At 41.4% G+C, this 20,369-nt stretch overlaps 1 protein-coding gene across 2 annotated transcripts in view; it reads left to right on the plus strand.

Annotated features, from left to right (window-relative positions):
- The first annotated feature begins 11,995 nt into the window (after nucleotides 1–11,995).
- Nucleotides 11,996–20,369, plus strand: part of LOC137239429 (proton-associated sugar transporter A-like) — a 672,302-nt gene continuing 663,928 nt past the window's right edge. For both annotated transcript variants that reach the window (XM_067764733.1, XM_067764741.1), the window contains exon 1: nucleotides 11,996–12,397. In XM_067764733.1, coding sequence (XP_067620834.1) covers nucleotides 12,210–12,397 — 188 coding nt within the window. In that variant the 5' untranslated portion in view covers nucleotides 11,996–12,209. The remainder of the gene's footprint in view (nucleotides 12,398–20,369) is intronic.

Genomic DNA, 20,369 nt, shown 5'->3' on the forward strand with positions numbered 1-20,369 from the left:
TCTACCGCGCCGTGACAGTAATAAACCGCAGCGAGGCGACCGCTCCAACGCCATCGAGACTCCAGCAAGACGCCGACCCAAGGCGCGACGGAAGACCGCAGCAGGAAGAGACGCCGACGCAAGGCGTGGCAGAGCATCGCCCAGCAATACAAGTAGACGCCGACGCAAGGCGAGGCAGAGCATCGCCTCAGTAATACAAGTAGACGCCGACGAAGGCACGACAGAGCACTGCAGCAGGAAGGGACGCCGACGCAGGGCGCGAAAGAGCACCGCAGTCGAGAGAGGCGCCGGCTTAAGGCGTGGCAGAGCATCGCCTAGTAACACAAGTAGACGCCGACGCAAGGCACGGCAAAGCATCGCCTTAACGATACAAGTAGACGCCGACGTAAGGCACGAAAGAGCACCGCAGCAGAGAGAGAGGCGCCGCCGGCCGGACCGTTAGGGCCCGCCACCACTGTCGAGGATACCGCAAGATAATCTAAGTGAATTTGCAAATGAAGTATACAAACACGTTTTCTTTTATATTCTACTATTTAAGCAATAAATCAATAAAGTGTAGTATTATATTAAATCTAAATCAATTTGCAAGGTGCCCCTTAAATACAAATTTATTGTAAAGGAAACCCGGACACGGCGAGTATACACCAGCAATTATTAAAGAAGCAACGGGGTCACGGAAAAGCTTCGTTACAATTGGCACCCGAGCAGGGACCTTGCAAATCGCTTAACGTCAGAAGGAAAATTCCTGATTAAGGATATAAACCACAAGATGGCCGACCAAGTCGACACCGCGTGGTTAGACAACATTGCGAAGGAACAGCTGGTGTCCATCGCAAAGGAACTGGGTATCGAGCAACGCAGGAGATCCACAAACGCATCGGGGCATTGGCTGCTAAGGCACCAAACGACTTGGAAATATATAATAAGTTCCTCTCAGTTCAGGCAAGATACAAGGATACCGAAAAAGCAAATGGGGGAGGAGCGAGTTGAAGACACCAATCTCTCCGGCCGCAGACGGAACCACGACCGGGGGTCAGCCGCAGCAGAACCCACTGGAATTTCCTCCACGGAATACGCAACCGTACTTACCATCGGTAATAACAGCACCAGCCATCAATAATACATCTCAGGTAACTCAAGCACCGACCGTTGTGTTCGCACCCATCATCGAACAACTGCGGAAGTTGTCAGTAAAGTAAGACGGTGGACGGGACCCGTTAGCGTTCAGCGAACGGCTAGAGGAATTAGCCGTAGTTTACGCGCTAAACTGGGATCTCCTACCAAAAACCATGCCCGTGCTACTAGGGGGCACCGCGCTACAATGGTATCGCAATAACAATGCGCACTGGGAACGGTGCACAAGCTTTAAACAGGTCTTTTATGTTTCTTTCTGCCAGTCAGGTATTTCGAGCGTCTCGAGAACGACATACGTCAACAAAGGCAGTATAACACGGAGAAGTACAAGTATTAGGTTCTAGCGATAGAGAGCTTGATGAGACACAAATGATACACACACACACACAGGATAGGACAGGACTTTGTTTCACCACAGCAGCCGGCACCCCCACCACCGCCACAACCACCGAAGATACAGCACCACTCGCCTCCAAGCAATCAGAGATTCGACCCCAACAACGTATGCAGGAGGCGCGGTGAACAAGGACACAACGCCAATAGATGCCGAAACCCACGAAAAATTTTTTGCTGGGAGTGTGGCCGCAGTCATATACGCACAATCGAATGCTACCGTCGACGACAGCAGGCTTCACGAAGAACAAGGCGCGGTGAGCCCAAGGAACCCAGTGCCGAATCGGCAGTAGAAATGTACCAAGAGAATATGGCCGCCTTTACGCCGTAGCCAGGCTCGGCGCGGAATCAGCCGAGGCGATCATAGATACAGGCGCATCGAGAAGTTTCGTTTTGAGCAGCCTTGCAGAACGTGTGTTATACTCTGGGAGCAGAGAAATGGTGAGGGTGGCCATCAAAATAACGTTGGCAAACTGGACTAGCGCCATAATCTTCGACGCCATAAGGACTGAGGTACGCCTCGGAGAAGCGTCACACCACACAGTTTTAAACGTCATGCCCGGAGCAATCGACGACATCATACTGTGCCTAGATACGCCAAGGAGCATGGGAACCACCATATACTGCGGATGAGGTCACCTCGCGCTATCCAGGCCAGTCACACAGCATACATTGTCACCAGGCGAGCCGACACAGATCACGGAGGAGGTAACGCCACCAGACGAGGACAACAATAACATAGATGATAGAATCAACAGGATCAACGGTATCTACGATGAGTACGAGGAAGAACGATTTTCGAGGTTTTCTAGCAAAAGAACTCCGAAAATTCGAGAGCATGAGTGGGGTGACGACATTAACCGAACGCAGGATTATCCTGACGGACGACCGCCCAATCAAGCAACGTTACTTCCCACGCAACCCAGCTATGCAGATCATCATCAACAACGAAATTAACGAATTACTTCAGAAAGGATGCATCGATCTATCGTGTAGCCCACACAGTGCACCAGTCGTACTAGCCAAGAAGAAAACCGAGAAGTGGAGGTTATGCGTAGATTATCGGCAGCTCAACGCCCGATTCGTAGCCGACGCGTACTCCTTACCCAGAATACAACATATACTGGACAAGCTATGACGAGCAAAGTACATAAGCAGCTTGGATTTGAAAAATGGCTACTGGCAAATACCACTGGAGCCCCAGAGCCACCCCTACGCAGCTTTCACGGTACCGGGTTATTCCAGTGGCGCGTTATGCCGTTCGGCCTACACTCCGCACCTGAAACGTTCTAAAGAGCGCTAGATCAGGTTATCGGACCGCAGATGGAACCCTACGATTTCATACACCTCGATGATAATCATCATACGATCCACCTCGGAGGAGCACATTCGCAACTTAAGAGAAGTAATGCCACGACTGCAATGCGCCAACCTCAGAATAAATCCGGAGAAATGCGAATGTTTCAAGAAGGAAATCCCGTACCTAGGCCACGTAATAAGAGACAGGGCAATTCACACCGACCCCGAGAAAGTTGCAGCCATCAAAGACCTGAAACCACCAACGAACGCGAAAGAAGTGCGTCAATATCTTGGTATAGCATCTTGGTACCGACGGTTCGTGCCCGACTGCGCCACGATCAGCCAGCCCCTCACAACCCTGCTGAAAAAGGGCAACCACTGGAAGTGGGGGGCCGAACAACAAGCAATGTCGGGCTGGCCGCCGTATTGACACAGGACTTGGAAGGCGGCGAACGCGTGATCGCCTACGCCAGCAGGAAACTCAACAAGGCGGAAACCAACTACTCGCCCACCGAGAAGGAATGCCTCGCGATCGTCTGGGGAATACGCAAGCTGAGGCCATACTTGGAAGGGTATCGATTCAAAGTAATCACGAACCATATGTCCCTAAAGTGGCTAAACTCCATCGAAATCCCCTCCGGCCATGTAGCACGATCGGCCTTGGAAATTCAGCAGCACACGTTCGACATCTAGTACAGGAAAGGAAAGCTGAACCTGTTAGCGGACGCACTATCACGACAGCCACTGGAGACCCTATGACTGGCAACGACAACAGAGCGACCATGCAAGTGGTGGCACAAGCGCGTGAACGAAGTGCGCACTAACCCAGAGAAATATGCTGACTATATAATACAAGATGGACAATTGTACCGCCATATTCCCTGCCGGTCACACGATGAAGAAGCGGTCCCTTGGAAATTGTGTGTGCCCACACCACTGTGACAACGAGTATTAGAAGAAAACTACGATATCCTAAGCCCCGGACACATGGGTATCCGCCGGACAGTAGCGCGGATTGCCTACCGGTACTACGGGCCCGGCATATTTCGGGACATCAGTCGGTACGTACGATAGTGCGAGTCTTGCCAGAAGTACAAGGAAGCACAGCAAAATCCGGCAGGAAAGATGCTCACACAGGTGGCCCAAGAACCATTCGCCACGGTATGCTTCCATTTCATCGGACCACTCCCACGATCCACACACTGGAACACGATGCTATTTGTATTTTTCGACCGCTTCAGCAAATGGGTGGAACTGATCACCGTGAGTCGTGTTACAGCAGAGGGTCTTCGCCGCGCGTTCAGAGAACGCATCCTCGCAAGATTTGGTGCTCCCAAGATTCTGATATCGGACAACGGCATCCAGTTAACCAGCACAATGTGTGCAGCGTTACCTGAAGGAAATAGGGATAGGTACGACAACAACTCACGGCACTCTACACTCCGCAAGAAAAGCCAACGGAACGGGCGAACAGAACAGTCAAGAGAATCACAGCATAACTCACCAGATCACAGCACAACAGATAGGATGACCTTCTCCCAGAGATCGAGCTGTCCATCAACACCAGTGTGACCGCATCCACAGGATACAGTCCAGCCTTCCTCGTACAAGGGCGGGAACCGCGACTACCAGGGGCATTGTTTGACGAGGTCAACCTTGGGACGGGCACAGCTACCACCGCGGCAGAAAAGAAAATCGACAGAATGCAAGAGGCATTCAGAATAGTGAGGCAGAACATGGAACGGGCGGCGGCAGACCAAGCACTGCACTACAATCTACGGCGGAGAAAATGAACCCCCTTAGTCGGCGAACTAGTGCTCGCAAAGGAACACCATCTCTCCAAGACCGGGGAAAAGTTGGCCCCCAAATATGACGGAGCCTAACAAATTCTAGGATATGTATCACCAGTGATACTCAAAGTACGGAAAACCAGCGGCGGAAAGGGGAAAACGGACAACATTGCGGAACTAAAGGCATACCATGCAGCAGAGACTACAGCGAAAAATTAAAATAATTTCAAAAAAACAAAAAAAATTATATCAAGGATGGGAGGATAAGCAAACACCGGTCATTCTATCGCAAACCACGGAGGTAACAACAACGTTTTCTTTTGCTACGAATATCTACTGATCAACAATTTACAATGGAGAACTACAACGCTAAACTGACCAATAGCGTCAAGCGAATGCGCCAGCGCTACGAGGAGGAGGAAGCAAAGCGTCCTAGGGTCGTACTGCTGGAAGGAGCTAGAGTCGCCGACGTCAACAAAATGAGCGCAACTACACGCGCAAACACGTACTCTAACGTCGCACACACCACTACACCTTCAAACACTACTGGCGTCGACGTCAACAACATTCGCGCATCTACACGCGCAAATACGTACGATGACGTCGCTCGCACCACTGCACCGGCAAACACTGCAAGCGCCGACGCCAATACCTCGAACACTGAATCAGCCGCAGCCGCAACTTATGTCGGCACCGAAGTCAGGCGCGCAGCGGAAGCAGCCAGACGGGCAACCGAACTTATAGTACGCACCACGCGCATGTCGAAATGGGAGAAAGCCGCAACCAAGGCCCACAATAAGACCAGAACATCACCACCAACAGCTACTATAAATAGGATAGACGTGGAGGCAAGGCAGTTGCCGGCAATCATCTAGCTCTCCTCGCCGTTCACGAAAGACATGGCGAGCCAGAAGCGCATAGAAATGATGACCCGGTTCCTACGAGATGGTCAAAAACCCAAGGAGACGACACAAAACACTACTACCACATACCAGTAGTGACGATCGAGCCCCAAGACGCGGATGGACCGATGCTGGACCTATTCCCGGCGATAGCATGGGAAGTACGGGACATAAACCGATGCATCGCCGAAGGCAAAGCCCGCTCCCGAATACGGTTCCAAACAGCGAAGTACAAGGTCACCATAGTGAAGAACAAGGCGCACATACGGATACTGGATACCGAGGGCTGACTCTCCGAAGTGGGGGCCCACACAAAACGAGCCAACACCATATGGATCACAACCACTAACGCAACATTAACACAACAGGCCCTAGCAACACGACAAGCCAACAAGTCTCAGAAACACAACGAGCGGTCGCAACATTTAATTTATTTATTTTATTTTTATTTATTTATTTGTTTCTTACAGCTTATACTAAGCCAAGCTTATACCTATATATAGTAATTAATATACAATTTAATTAAAGTAATTTATATACATCCCTTGACTGCCCAAACGGAGTGAGAAATGGATAGCAGACAAATGACACCAATGCAAGGATTTTGCCAGTTGTATCTGACGTTTTTAACGTATTTAAAGTGCGAAGGCAACATCTGAACGGCGATGCACTTATTAGGTTCAGTGATGCGTTACAGTATGAGCTTCGGCTACTTTTTGCGTACGTGGGAAAGCTTCCTAGTGCCAGCGTAGAGTAATCGGGATGTAAGCAATGCTATTGATGATTCGAATCCTTGTCCATCTTGCACTAGAATGGCAGTGTTCTGCAGTAATTGTACAATTTGTGTTTAAATTCCCTTATGTTACTAGCTTTAACATAATTTGGTAATTCATTGTAGAATTTTAACCCTTTATAGTACAAATTACATTTGTCTGCTTCTGTTCTATAAGCAGGTAGAGTAGAATCATTTCTTCTTCTTGTATTTACGAAATGAACATTTCTTACATATTTTATGTTACTTTTCAAATAATCAGGCAAGTTGCCTTCTATTATGTTTCTAACAAACTTCATCGTACGATAAAACACTATCTGTTTAATGCTTAGCCAATTTAGAGCGGCGAGAATATCCGATATGATATGAATGATAGGTGTGTAGTAGCGTTTCCTAAGAATAAATCGCATAGCTCGGTTCTGTTCCTTTTGCAGTTTGTAAATTTGGCTATCTCTCATAATGAAGAATAATGTTGGACAATATATGAAGTGAGGTTCGATTATCGATCTGTGAACCGTTATCTTGTACCGTCTCCTTAAGTACTTGCAGGTTTTTTGCATGAAATATATCTTTTTGGCTATTTTCCCAACCGTGTAATCGATGTGCTTACTAAAGTTGAGTTTATCATCCATTTTGATTCCTAAATACTTGATAGTACTGACTTTGTCAATAGCTTCGCTGATTATATTTAGAAATGGTAACTCATTGTTTTGAAAATTCCATCTTGATATAACCATAAATTTTGTTTTGTTTATATTGACTCTCAATCTATTCGAGCATAACCAATCATATACCTTGTTTAAGTCTTCTTGTAATTTTATATATATTTCAGTTACATTATCTCCACTAAGCATCAGGCACCTCTCTTTTTTCTGACAGGGATGATCCAATTACAGTTCTTTGACTTCTCTTCATGATAAAGTCTTGGAACCATTTTAGCTCTGTTTCAGTAACACCTATGCTATAAAGTTTTTTTATACTCAGTTGAGCAGAGCTCACAGAGTATATTAACTTTGATTGGATAGCGGTTGGTTTTACAGGTATAAAGGAATCAAGATAGATATAGACTTCCATATATCAAAATTATCAGTATCGAAAAAAAATTTGATTGGCCATGTCCTCCTGCCCGTCCGTCCGTCCGTTAACACGATAACTTGAGTACATTTTGAGGTGTCTTGATGAAATTTGGCATGTAGGTTCCTGACCACTCACCTCAGATCGCTATTTAAAATGAACGATATCGGATTATAACCACGCCATCTTTTTCGATATCGAAAATTTCGAAAAATCGAAAAGTGCCATAATTCATAACCAAAGACGGATAAAGCGATGAAACTTGGTAGGTGAGTTGAACTTATGACGCAGAATAGAAAATTAGTAAAATTGGCAATGGGGGTGGCACCGCTCATTTTTAAAAGAAGGTAATTTAGAAGTTTTGCAAGTTGTAATTTGGCAGTCGTTGAAGATATCATGATGAAATTTGGCAGGAACGTTAATCCTATTACTATATGTATGCTTAATAAAAATTAGCAAAATAGGAGAACGAACACGCCCACTTTTACAAAAAAATTATCTTAAGTAAAATTTTAACAAAAAATTAAATATCCTTACAGTATATTAGTAAATTATGCCAACATTCAACTCCAGTAATGATATGGTGCAACAAAATAAGAAAATAAAAGAAAATTTATTGTAAACGAACCCCGGACACGGCGAGTATACCCCAGTAATTATTAAATAAGCAACGGGGCCACGGATAAACTTCGTTACAGAACTTAGAGGAAGTTTTCCAGAAAATAGCTATCGCTGGTCTGAAACTTAGTCCCAAAAAGTGTTCGCTGTTTAAAAAGGAAATAAGTTATTTGGTTCACAAGGTAACGACAGATGGCATCTGCACTGCGAATGAAAAGATAGAGGCTGTTAAGAATTGGTCAAGACCACTGAACCTGCATGAATTGAGAAGTTTCCTTGGGCTGAGTACATATTACCGCCGATTTGTACCAAACTTTTCCAGCGTAGCCCATAGCCTCCATGAGCTTACAAGGAAAAATAAAGCGTTTGAATGGAAGAAGGCACAAGAAGTGGCTTTCCAAATATTGAAGGATCGTTTGTGCACTGCCCCAACATTTATTCTAGATACAGATGCGAGTGTATATGCTATAAGAGGCATTTTATCACAACTGGTCGATGCACAGGAGAAGGTAGTTGAATATTACAGCCGCTCAATTCGAAAACCAGGGAGGAACTATTGCGTTACACGGAGAGAGCTGTTGGCATTGGTAGAGTGCATTAAACATTTTCACAAGTACCGCTACGGGCAGCGATTCCGCGTCAGTACAGAGCGCGCGTTAAAATGGCTCTTGCAGTTCCGTAATCCAGAAGGACAATTGGCACCGTGGACTAGAAAGTTATGACTTTTCCATTGAGCGTCGAAATGGTAGTACCCATGGAAATGCTGATGCAATGTCACGAAGACCATATATTTTGGAATGCAAGCACTGTTCAAAGGCCGAGGCTAAAAAGACATTATAGATGTCCGGCTAATGACTATAACATGTACGAATGAATGGGACAAGGAACAACTAAGGAAGTGTCAGCTAGAAGATACTGATCTGTCACATGTTATGCAAGGGCTCGAACGAAACGAAAGACCAAATAGAGAGGAGATGGCAGCAGAGAGTCCCATTGCGAAGTCATATTAGGCACAGTGGAACAGTTTAGAATTGATATCTGGTTGCTCGCATCGAGTATGGGACAGTGAGGATGGTCAATGCAAAAAAAAACTGATAGTTGTTCCCAGAAGGAGGATTCCTGACGTGCTCAGCGAGCTGCATAATGGTCCAAGCGGAGGTCATCTTGGAACTACGAAGACGCTCGAGAAAATTATGCAGAGAATCTATTGGGTTGGTTGCCGTCAGCCGGTCACCGAGTAGAATGCCAACTGCGAGGTTTGCAACAGAACGAAAGGGCCCAAAACACCTAGTCATGGCCAGATGAAGCAGCATATTTCAGGTGAACCGTGGATGTCGCAGGTCCATTTCCTACTAGCAACCGCGGAAACAAATACGTACTGGTGGTTATGGATTATTTCAGTAAATAGCCAGAGGTACACCCAATCCCAAACCAAGAAGCGGAAACAGTAGCAGAAGTGGTTACATACGATTGGGTTGCAAGGTATGGTGTACCAATGGAGTTACAATCTGACCAAGGCAGGAATTTTGAATCAGCTGTGTTCCAAGAAATGTGTAAGAAGTTGGGCATTCGAAAAACACGGACAGCTGCATTGTGTCCTCAGTCCGATGGTATGGACGAACGTTTCAATAGAACCTTGGAGGAGCATTTAAGGAAAATAGAATACAAGTACCATAGGAGTGGGATACACACATATCATTATTCTTGATGGCTTACCGATCGGTAGTGCATGAGACAACGGGCCAAACTCCCGCAAAGTTAATTCCTGGCAATGACCTTCGACTGCCAGCTGATTTGAAGTATGGGATAGATGCCGATGCGGAGAGAAATGTCAAGAAATCGACTGGTGTCTTGGAAGAAGAGCTGAGAGAAATACACGATATTGTAAGGCAACGAACAAAATTATGAGTGACAAGATGAAAGCCAGATACGATAAAGCAATTAATTCGGAAGGATTTCTGGAAGGAGATTTGGTGATGTTATACAACCCACAACGAAAAAAAGGTTTGTCCTCGAAATCGCAGTTTAATTGGGAAGACCGATACAAAGTTATAAAACGAAGCAACGATGTAGTTTACCGAATACGAACCATTGGCAAACCACGGAAAAAAATTAAAGTGGTTAACTTGGAAAGGCTGGCAGCATGTAGACCGAAAAATTTTTCTGATCGGGACGATTAGACTTAGGTGGAGGGCAGTGTGACGAATATCAGCAACACTAAGGGATACTATCATCTCTAAGCTGGTACAAGCAGCGGAGAGATACTCACAAAAGTATGCAATCATCAGCGAAGTAGTTCTCACATATATACACGCATATGGCTATGCGAGAGACTATAAACTACAAATTCACATGCATAAATCTGAGATACTCACAAAAGTATGCAATCATCGGTGGAATTATTATTCACATATACACGCGCATATGGCTATGCGAGAGGCTATAAACGTACATCTGTTGTTCATAGCTGGTAAGTTAATAGCAGGGAACCAAGTAGTAAATTCTAGAAGAAGAAACGCCTAAAAGTATGCGAACGAGACAGCAGAGAGTATAAAAGGAGCGAAAGTTGAGTAAGCTTCATTCAGTTTAAGCACGCTGTCAGTTGCGAAGTATAAGTGTTATTGTGAAGTATTTTCAAAGTAGGCTAATAAAGACCATTTTGTATTATTGAATATTGCAGTTATTTATTCAACATTTTAGCGATACGAACCTTGGTAGAAGGTTGCAAATAAGCGGAATTTCAGTAAATTCGTTACAATATAATTCCTCGTCATAAAAAATAACAAAGGCATTGCTTTATTAAAATTAGCTCTTTCCTATATACCTTTTTTCATTTGCCCCTTAATAAAAATATTTACTTGGCGAGATATGACGAATGTTTGCTCAGAAGCTTTTCTGGGAAGTAAGGGACACCTTTGGGTAGAACAACTTTTTGTAAATTATTTGTTACTTATCATGGAGGCCGCTGTATAAATATTTATTCTATGCTCCTTAAAAATTTCGACTTTTTTAGAACAACGGCCGAAGGGTATCACTCAATGTCAGTTCTCTATATTAATTATAATTTTAATAACATACGTACTTACTTCAAGTAAGCAGAAAAAGTACTGGAGTTCTCACAAAATGTTAACATCTTATTCTTTCCATCTTTATCACAAGCGGTGACCTTTACTAACTTTAAACTTAACTTGCATCCGCATATGTAACCGTGTTATTTTTATCTACAGTAATACTGAATATTTATATGTTATTTTTTCCCATTTATGATAAAAAATATTTTAATTGAAACAAAAAAAGTTGGTGGAGGACAATTTTTAGCTCGCGACCCTCTCACCACTGGCATAGGAGATAGAAAGTCAAGGCAGGTCTACACAATTAATGAAAAAACTGGTCTTATATCATACAAAGACAAAATTTCGAATCACGATGACAAAATGGTTTTTTCGGGAATGTTTCCGAAATAACGAGATTAATGAAGCGACAACTAAAAGGATTTCAGAAACTTTTGAGTTTTTTTAACGAATTTTTCCTGATAGGAGAAGCGGTGGTTACAGTTAAACATAAAATTATTGCAAATTAGTTTTAATTAGTGCGTATGATTTTTTTAAATCTCAATCATTATTAGAATGGAATGCAAATTAAATAGACTAAATGCTATTACTTTACTTTAATTTCAGACAAATTCTGTGAAATTCTACACACTGTAACGTTTTTGATATAATAATAATGCATTTCCAATATTATTTGCATTATTTTTTGCAAGTTTTGCTTTTACAGACATATCAAATCGTAACATAATCTAACTAATGGAAGTGAAAAACTATTGCAATATTGAAGCAGAATTTTTTATTTGTACTGCAACTTTATTTCACCTCCATGATTTTATGCCTTATACTCCTTATAGATTTCAGACCTCATGGATTCTAACAAACGAAATAAACCGTATATAAGGTGTACATTTTTTGGTGGGTACTCATGCATATACAAATATGTTGGAGCGAATAACACAGAAATTGGCGATGGCTGGGTCGTTTATTGGATATCAAATTTTCACGAGAACCTTTTGATTTACAAAATGACTGGAAAATACTAGTTGAAATGCTGTTGAAATGATATTAAAGTAGGTGGTGTAACAAATTTATAAAAGTGTTTTAAATCACTACAATTGAACAAACATACATAACTGATTGTGAAGTCTGCGTACCAATTAAATATTCAACAATTGGTATGGAGAAATTGCATGATTACCAAGGTGTATCGGGTCGCATGCATGACTGGCGGGAGTCTTTGAAAGAAAAAATTGTTGGCTTCAAAGAAGGAAATAAAGTAAATATCTTCGAAATTGCAAAAAATACTGTAAGTGATCAGTTAAAAGGAAATAAAAGTGCTTTCCAGGACTATTCTCATATATACAGGTAAGATATACTAACCAAGCCTCATGCAATACCCTTTTGCGCGCGGTTTTTTGTTTTCTGAACCGTTGAAAGGTAGCTCAGAAAACTCCTCAGCTATAGAGAAAAGCTAGGGATCCAAACTGTTATACCTTTTATAATAAAAGTCCTTCAGAAAAAATTATTTTCAGACTTTTAATTTTTTTAGTCTGAAAGAAATTAGAAGATAAATCCGGATTTTTCTTTTTTAAGGACAGAATAAAAGTCAGGTCCTACCTATAACTTATATACTCGGACGTATAAAATAAAATTCCGGATTTTACTTTTCCAAAAACTAAAAAGGATGCATGATTTGTCATGAAAATGCTATGGATATCCTCAGGATCCCATAAACTTTCACCTGAGAAAATTTTTTGACCCGGACTTTTTCGACTCAAAAAAGCAAATAACTGTTAAAATGGGTCGTTGAGAAAAACTCAAAAATTTAGAGGGAAGGTTACATTTCACACGTAATAGTTTGTCAAAATTAAGAGAAGATTTTATAACAAACCGAAGTTATTAGATGAGTAGGATAAAATCATTAAAATTTAGTAACGTTAGAGAGCCAATTCGAAATATGCTCAACTGGAAGGTCTCACTTAATTCGAAATTGAATTAACACCGTTTCAAGAAAAAATATTAGAAATGTCTACAAGGTCCTTTCACTCTGCTAAAAGGGGTAGGTTATACAAAGAACCCATCGGATATATCTTAAAGCAAAAAGTAAGAATTGCTTACAATTCTTCTAACTCGGCCTTCAAATTATTAAGCCGAATTCCCGAAGAGAGAGAAAAACTTAATAAAAAATTTGATATTGATACCGTAAAAAGACATAGCAAAAATAATCGGCTAGAGATGTTAGTTTCTTCGCATAAAGGGAAATTTCTCACCTTATGAAAAGCGTTTGTTATCCAAGAAGAAGTTAGTACACGATTAAACGACTAAATGACCTTAATTTCTAATATTATAACAACAATAACGACGGGTTTTTTCAGAGAGGGCTTAAACTCCAGTTTAAGTTGACTAGAGTCTTACCTTGCCACTTTGTTCGATAACATTCAATTTTGCTGCTCATCTCAGTTTAAGCGGCCAAAGTGGTAGGGTTAAACTATAGAAAACTAAACTGGAGTTTAAACACGCTTTGAAAAACCGGGCCTAAAAGACCTTAATTTCAAATTGGTAACCTTACCTGACCTTGTAACATTATTAAACAGGAATAATACAACATTTAATAATGAAATGCGTGATTTGAACTTAAAATTTGAGATGCAAAGCATTTCTCCATACAAACTCTCATTTAAAATATTATGCATTTGATGAAAGTAAGAGGGTAAATGATATATATTAACTGTGTTTTATTTAACTGTCTGATCAACGTCCTAGATTGATGTGGAGTGTGATGACTAGTACCTAGGATCCACCTAATTATTTTCTAGCTTTTGTATTATTATTACTTAATGTAAGTATTGTTTTCAATAAAACCGTTTAACATAAAATTATTATGTTTTAATTATTTTATTTAAAAATTTTAGTCTATTTAATTGCCTATTATTTCTCATTCTATTTAATTCATTTAGCGAATCATTATAACAAGGGCTCCGTCCTGACAATCTGTTACAATCTAAGTCCTCAATACATAATCATTCCAAAGACTTTACTCGACTCAGCGCCACGCATGCTTGCCCCTCCTCGAACTCCCAAGTATTTTGATGTCACTTTCTACCGAACTGTATGTAATATTTGTTCCAAATATATGCCATAAATCGATTTCTATTTCTGTATGTAGTATGTGTTCCAAATATGAGCCAGATCGGATCACAAATACGATTTTTTTTAATATCACGAACCTTGCGCCACCTGGCGGCGACTTTTTTCATATGTCGATTTTTATTCATATATGTAATATGTTATCCAATTATAAGCCTACTCGGAGACATATAAATTTTTTTTAAATATCTCAATAACTGTGCCACCTTGTGGCGATTTTTTTTCATAGGGCGCTTTCTATTCATTTATGTATTATATGTTCCAAATATGAACCAAATCGGACCCCAAATACGATTTTTTGAAATATTTCGATCCATGCGCCTCCTGATGGAGTTTTTTTTTCTTCTTATTGCATTGTTATCGGGTTCTGACCTATATTCCAAGTTTAAAGCTTGTAGCTTATCGGGAAGTAACTTAAGTTAAAATTACAAAATTCGTTTACAACGGCCTGTCAAGTCAAGCTAAATAAAATCGTTTAAAAACACGGCTATTATGTTCCAACATAAGCCAAATCTATATAATATTAATAATAATTATATTTAACACGTTTGGTTAATAAGGCCTTATCTGGGCGAAGTTGTTAATAAAGTCGTATCTTAGGAGAGCGCTTAAAAAGGTTGTAACTGAAAAAGTTATCCTTTTGTCAAAAATGCTTCAAGTTCAACTTAATTTATTTCCTATTTACAAACCTTGTAAATCTCTTCAAAGCCTTTTCTCACGGGAGTAGGATTTGAACCCGCACTCCTACGATGGTTGAAGTGTCGAAATAGCTGCCGCCTTGTCCGTCCTGATGTCACGTTGTTTAAATTTTTCACAAATTATTAAATTAATTATATATTAAAAATTGCTTCAAATAAATGTTGTCATACATTTAAAGTAATAAAAACTCATACAAATAGACAACATTGGTTAATTCGTTGTAGTTCTATAAATAGAACAAAGCAGCAACACCAAGTTTCTTTGAAAACCGCCTTACCAACGCACAACTTTACCATATTATGCCATACGAAGTATGGACTATGAATAAAGAAAATATGCAAAGAAGGCAATTGGGATAAGGTTTACAACAACTAAGGCATGTCGTGGCTGAATGCGTTTGTAACACTTCAACCATCGTAGGAGTGCGGGTTCAAATCCCGCTCCCGGGATAAAAGGCTTTGCAGAGATTTACAAGGTATAACCGAAATTGTAAATTAATGCTATTTTCTCCGTACTATTATATTATCAGACCAATTCTAAATATTCTCGCGGAATTTTGTTCTCGCGGATTTTTTTATTCCCGCGGAAAAATTCCTCCAATTCTTTTCTCCTAGGGAGAAGAGTAATTGGGGAATAGGAATTTCGATTTTTCGAAGTCAGCTGTTTTGTCAATTGAAATTTCGTTGCGCATGTCTTATTTTGTTTAAAAAATTTAAGAGTTAAATTATTGTTGCGAATTTGTTTGAAATTAAGAAATAAGGTATAAACAATGCACATTATTGCATTTCATGTGGTATTCACTGAAATGAGTAATGAATTGGTGCCACAACATCAACAGAGGAGCATAAGAAGAAGACCGGCGGGATAACACAAATCCGCCGGAGTTGCCTGCATTCATTCTGCAAAGCAAGTTCATATGCCATAATCTATTTAAGCCTCCTTAAAAAATCCTTGCGCAATTTCTGGATGGCTGCATCAAATATACGAACAGCTCTTCCGTTGCTTATGATATACTTTTCGACTTAAAATAAAGAATATTGTGGTTGTTGTTGTTATTGTATTAACAGTGAGAATATTGTGGTAGAATGTAAATAAATATTTTAGCACAAATTTGTACAAATAAGTGTTCTTTCGATGCATTCCCTTTAATTTAACAAGCGAAAAAACTCCTATGAAATGGCAGAAAAATCTCCCTCTCCCTCACATTCATAATACCTACTTTTCTCCCATAACCCGTTTCCGCTTTTTCGAACATTGTTTAAAATAGGAGGAAAGGGAGAAGTGAAAAAACTCACAAGGAATTTTTATTTAGAATACGAGGAATGGGATAAGGGAAAAAACTCGCACGGAATTTTTGTTTAGAATTGGGCTGTATTTCTACTCATATCTCTCTATATTTTTCCTCTCACTATTTTGTACTGAAATATTCTTTTAAGTTTAGGTTTGCCTTTGATATCATTTTTATGTAAATTTAAAATTGGACAGTCGGTGAAGACACCAAAATTACAGGCTTTCGGGCCTCCAAAAATTTAGATTTTTCATTGTAAATAATACAATTTCATATTAAAATTATAAACTGAATTATAATAATTTATATATATATGGAATGAAATGAATTTACTTATACATATATATACATACATTTGGAATTAAATATACTGTGTACAATCATACCTACATTTTAAAACATATATAATGATAATACATATTAAATTATACATAGGAGATGAAAACTTTTATCGCAGAGTGTAAGAACTCACATAATTATGCACAATAATACATACTTACGTATAAGCGAACAAGGAGAAATGGAATTGTCAAACGATAGCGAACACACATGCGTACAAATATACGTTTAGGATGCTTAGGTTAGTTTTAACAACTTTTATTGTAAATCAATGGAAGCCGACTCAAAAATCATATAAAAGGAGCGGAAATTCAAGAACAAGGCACTCTTGGCTTAGAAGTCGTAGAGTGAGGTATATAGTGGGCTGTGTTGAACATCCACTACGGAGCAGCTGGTGGTGTCAAACTTCAGCTGTTTATGATAGGTATACCGCCGAGTCTTGTAAAACGTTCGACGACTACGTATTTTACTAAGGATCCGGTCAGTTGTGTAAAACGCTCACGGATTACGTATAATCACCAGGCATACCACCGAGGTCTGTAAAACACTCGGTGATTAAACATATTATAATCACATACGTATATACATATGAATATAGATTTTCAGAAGGATTTAAATAAATCATCATTTTTTATTACATTTAACTAACATCTTTTGTTGTATAGGCGAACCCATTCGCTGAGTTATACCCCAGCTATAAACACGACTAAGGGGGTTCGTTAAAAGTCGTGAATTCAATTAACTTGTTTGTCGTGAAACTCTAGTAGTGACAGTTCTCAGAATAGGTCAGTTGTGTAAAAGTTATCGTAAAAAGGGTCACAAATGCCAAATGTGTCACCAAATTACAGGAATAAGATGAAACAATACAGACGCCAATGCTAAAGCAAGTGGGTGCAGGTGTAAAACAGGCAAGTAACGCAATTGTGGTCATGACGCAGCTGAAGGTGCAATTTAGCGCGCTACGTGGTGCGAGAGGTACGCTAGGTGAACAGTTACAGACGTCCAAGGTTCGTTTACAATAAATTTGTATTTCGGGGCACCTTACAAATCGTTTTCATGTAATAATTCACTTTATTGATTGGTACGGAAGTACGCTAAGTGAACAGTTGCATACGTTCAAGGTTCGTTTACAATAAATTTGTATTTCGGGGCACCTTGCAAATCGTTTTCATGTAATAATTCACTTTATTGATTAACTCCTTAAACTATAATATAAAATGTAAAACAAATGGGCGTATTCTTCACTTAATTTGTATGCTTGCTATATGATTAGTGGTGGACCAACGGTCCCTCGTGTCCCGTTAGGAGCGTTCCGTTAGGGCGCCTATCTGGTCCTTGCATATGTAGCGTTAATATATCTCTGTAACGCCTTGTGTCGGCGTGTTCCTACTACGGTTAGCGACCGCGCTGCCTCTGCTGCGGCTTATGTCAGTGCTTCTGCGTAAGTGAAACTCTGGTGTGGCTGACTTCGTATGTTTGCGTAACTTTGCCGCGGCCAACGTCGTATGCTTGCGTGACTCTGCTGTGGCCAACGTCGTATGTTTGCGCAATTCTGCTGCAGCCAACGTCGTATACTTGCGTGACTTTGCTGTGGCCAACGTCGTATGTTTGCGTAACTCTGCTGCGGCCAACGTCGTATATTTGCATGACTTTGCTGTGGCCAACGTCGTATGTTTGCGTAACTCTGCTGCGGCCAACATCGTATGCTTGCGTAACTTTGCTGCGGCCAACGTCGCATGCGTGCGTAGGCTATTTCTGCCGAAACTTACGGCGGTGGTGCGCGGACTCGTGACGTTGTGGGCCTTCGCTTAGCGGGGAGCGAGCGTGGTCTAAGGCGTTGTAGAGCGGTCAAAACCAGCTTACCCAAAATCCTCAGCCCACGGCTTTCTCCTATGAAACGCACTATCAGACGATGGTTAAAACCGATAGCCTTTCAGATGCCCTTCAATTGCTGCTCAGGTGACGATCGCACTTTGCGTCCCGTTAGGTCAGGTCCGTTAGCCTCGGTGCAGACACGTTTGACGTTTGCTTACGAAGGAGTGAGAGTGGTTGTAGAGCGGTCAAAACCAGCTTACCCACAATTCTCAGCTCACGACTTTCTCCTATGAAACGCATTGGCTTGCAATGGTCAAACCGATATGCCTTCCAGAACGCTTCAGTAGTAGCTCGCAACAACAACCGCATACAGAGCTCCTGCTGTCTTGTGTGTGGCGCTTTTTATAGCCTGTGCTCTTGATGTTGCTAGCTTTGTTCATTGCGTTGCCATGGTTACGGTGTTGCTGTGGAGTATTGCGGCAACTTTTTGGGATAGTGATGTTTCAGAGACTTGTTTGTGTTTCGTGTTGCGTTGGTTATATTGCTGATCGTGTTCTCCTCTAGAGTTTTATTTGTGTTGCGTTGTCTGTGTTACTGATCGTGTGTTGTGGGGCGGTGGTTTTGTGGGGGCCAAATTAATGGTATATATATGGTCCTCACACGAAGTCGACGTATACCGTGGCAAATGGTTCCTGGGCTACCTGTGAGCGCATCATTCCGGCTGGCTTTTGTTGTGTTTCCTTGTATTTCTGGCAAAATTCGCATTGACGTACATACCGGCTGATGTCACGGAACATACCGGGTGTTGTATGGTGAAATAAAATTGTCGATGATTGGAGTTCAAAACATTAATTGATTCTTTATTCGATAAAGCTTTTCTATTTATACACAAAATTATTTCTAATTATTTCCTATGCACTAGTCTACATATTTACGTTAATACTTATGAGCTAGGTAAAAGTATGGTATGTACATAAGTATATTGTGTAGTGAATGTGTACATACATACTTGCATAAAATGTCGCCAATAATAAAATAGTTGGCTGAATGCATTTACATACATACTTACATATTCAACAACGGGGTTCAATGCTTTGTATGCATAAAAAGTGCATTCAAATGAAATATGATTTTTCAGTTGGGTGTCAGTTGACTGACCTGTGAATTGTGCTAAAGTATGTCAGAAGGAGTGAATCATTAAGATATACAACACGGGCCAATACTATCGGTTGGCGATTCGTGTTACTGTCCGGCGGATACCTATGTGTCCCGCGCTTGGTATGTCATGATTTTCCTCTAATACTCGCTGTCTGAGTGGTGTGGGCACACACAATTTCCATTGTACCGCTTCTTCGTCATGTTACCGGCAGGGAATATGGCGGTATAATTTTGCATCCTGTATTGTATAGATGGCGTATTTCTCCGGGTTGGTGCGTGCTTCGCCGACACACTTGTGCCACCACTTGTATTGTGGCTCCGTCGTCATTCCGCTCATGGCCTCGAACTTTCGGAGTTCTCCTGCCAAGAATTCTCGGATGCGATCCGCCTCGCCTTCTATACCATTGTGTTTATTGCTGGGTATGTCGTTGTTAATTCGATAAATGATTCGTACCTGTCGTACTCGGTGGTGTTATACTCTGAATGGTCTCTGACGTGGTTCCATGAGGCGATGTATGCTGAGCAAGGGGTCTGGTTAGCACGAGGTGGCCTCCTCCACATGATATCGCTGCTCCTATGCTACCTAACGTGTCTAGGCCAAGCATGATGTCGTCAATTACCCCGAGCTTCACATGTAGGACTGTGTGAAGTGATGAGTCTCCGAGGCGTACCTCTGTCCTTACTGCGTCGAAGATTGTAGTGCTAACTCCGTTGGCCAATGTTATTTCGATGGCCACCCTTAACCTCTCGCCGTTTCTAGAACTCACCACGTGATTCGCTAGGGTGGCTGAAACGAAACTCCTTGAGACCCCTGTGTTGATAACTGCCTCCGATGATACTGCCCAAGCTGAGCTAGGGCATAAAGGCGACCGTGTTCCTGGTACATGACTA

This window comes from Eurosta solidaginis, chromosome 1 (assembly GCF_040869045.1).
Source record: "Eurosta solidaginis isolate ZX-2024a chromosome 1, ASM4086904v1, whole genome shotgun sequence".
Lineage (NCBI taxonomy): Eukaryota > Metazoa > Arthropoda > Insecta > Diptera > Tephritidae > Eurosta > Eurosta solidaginis.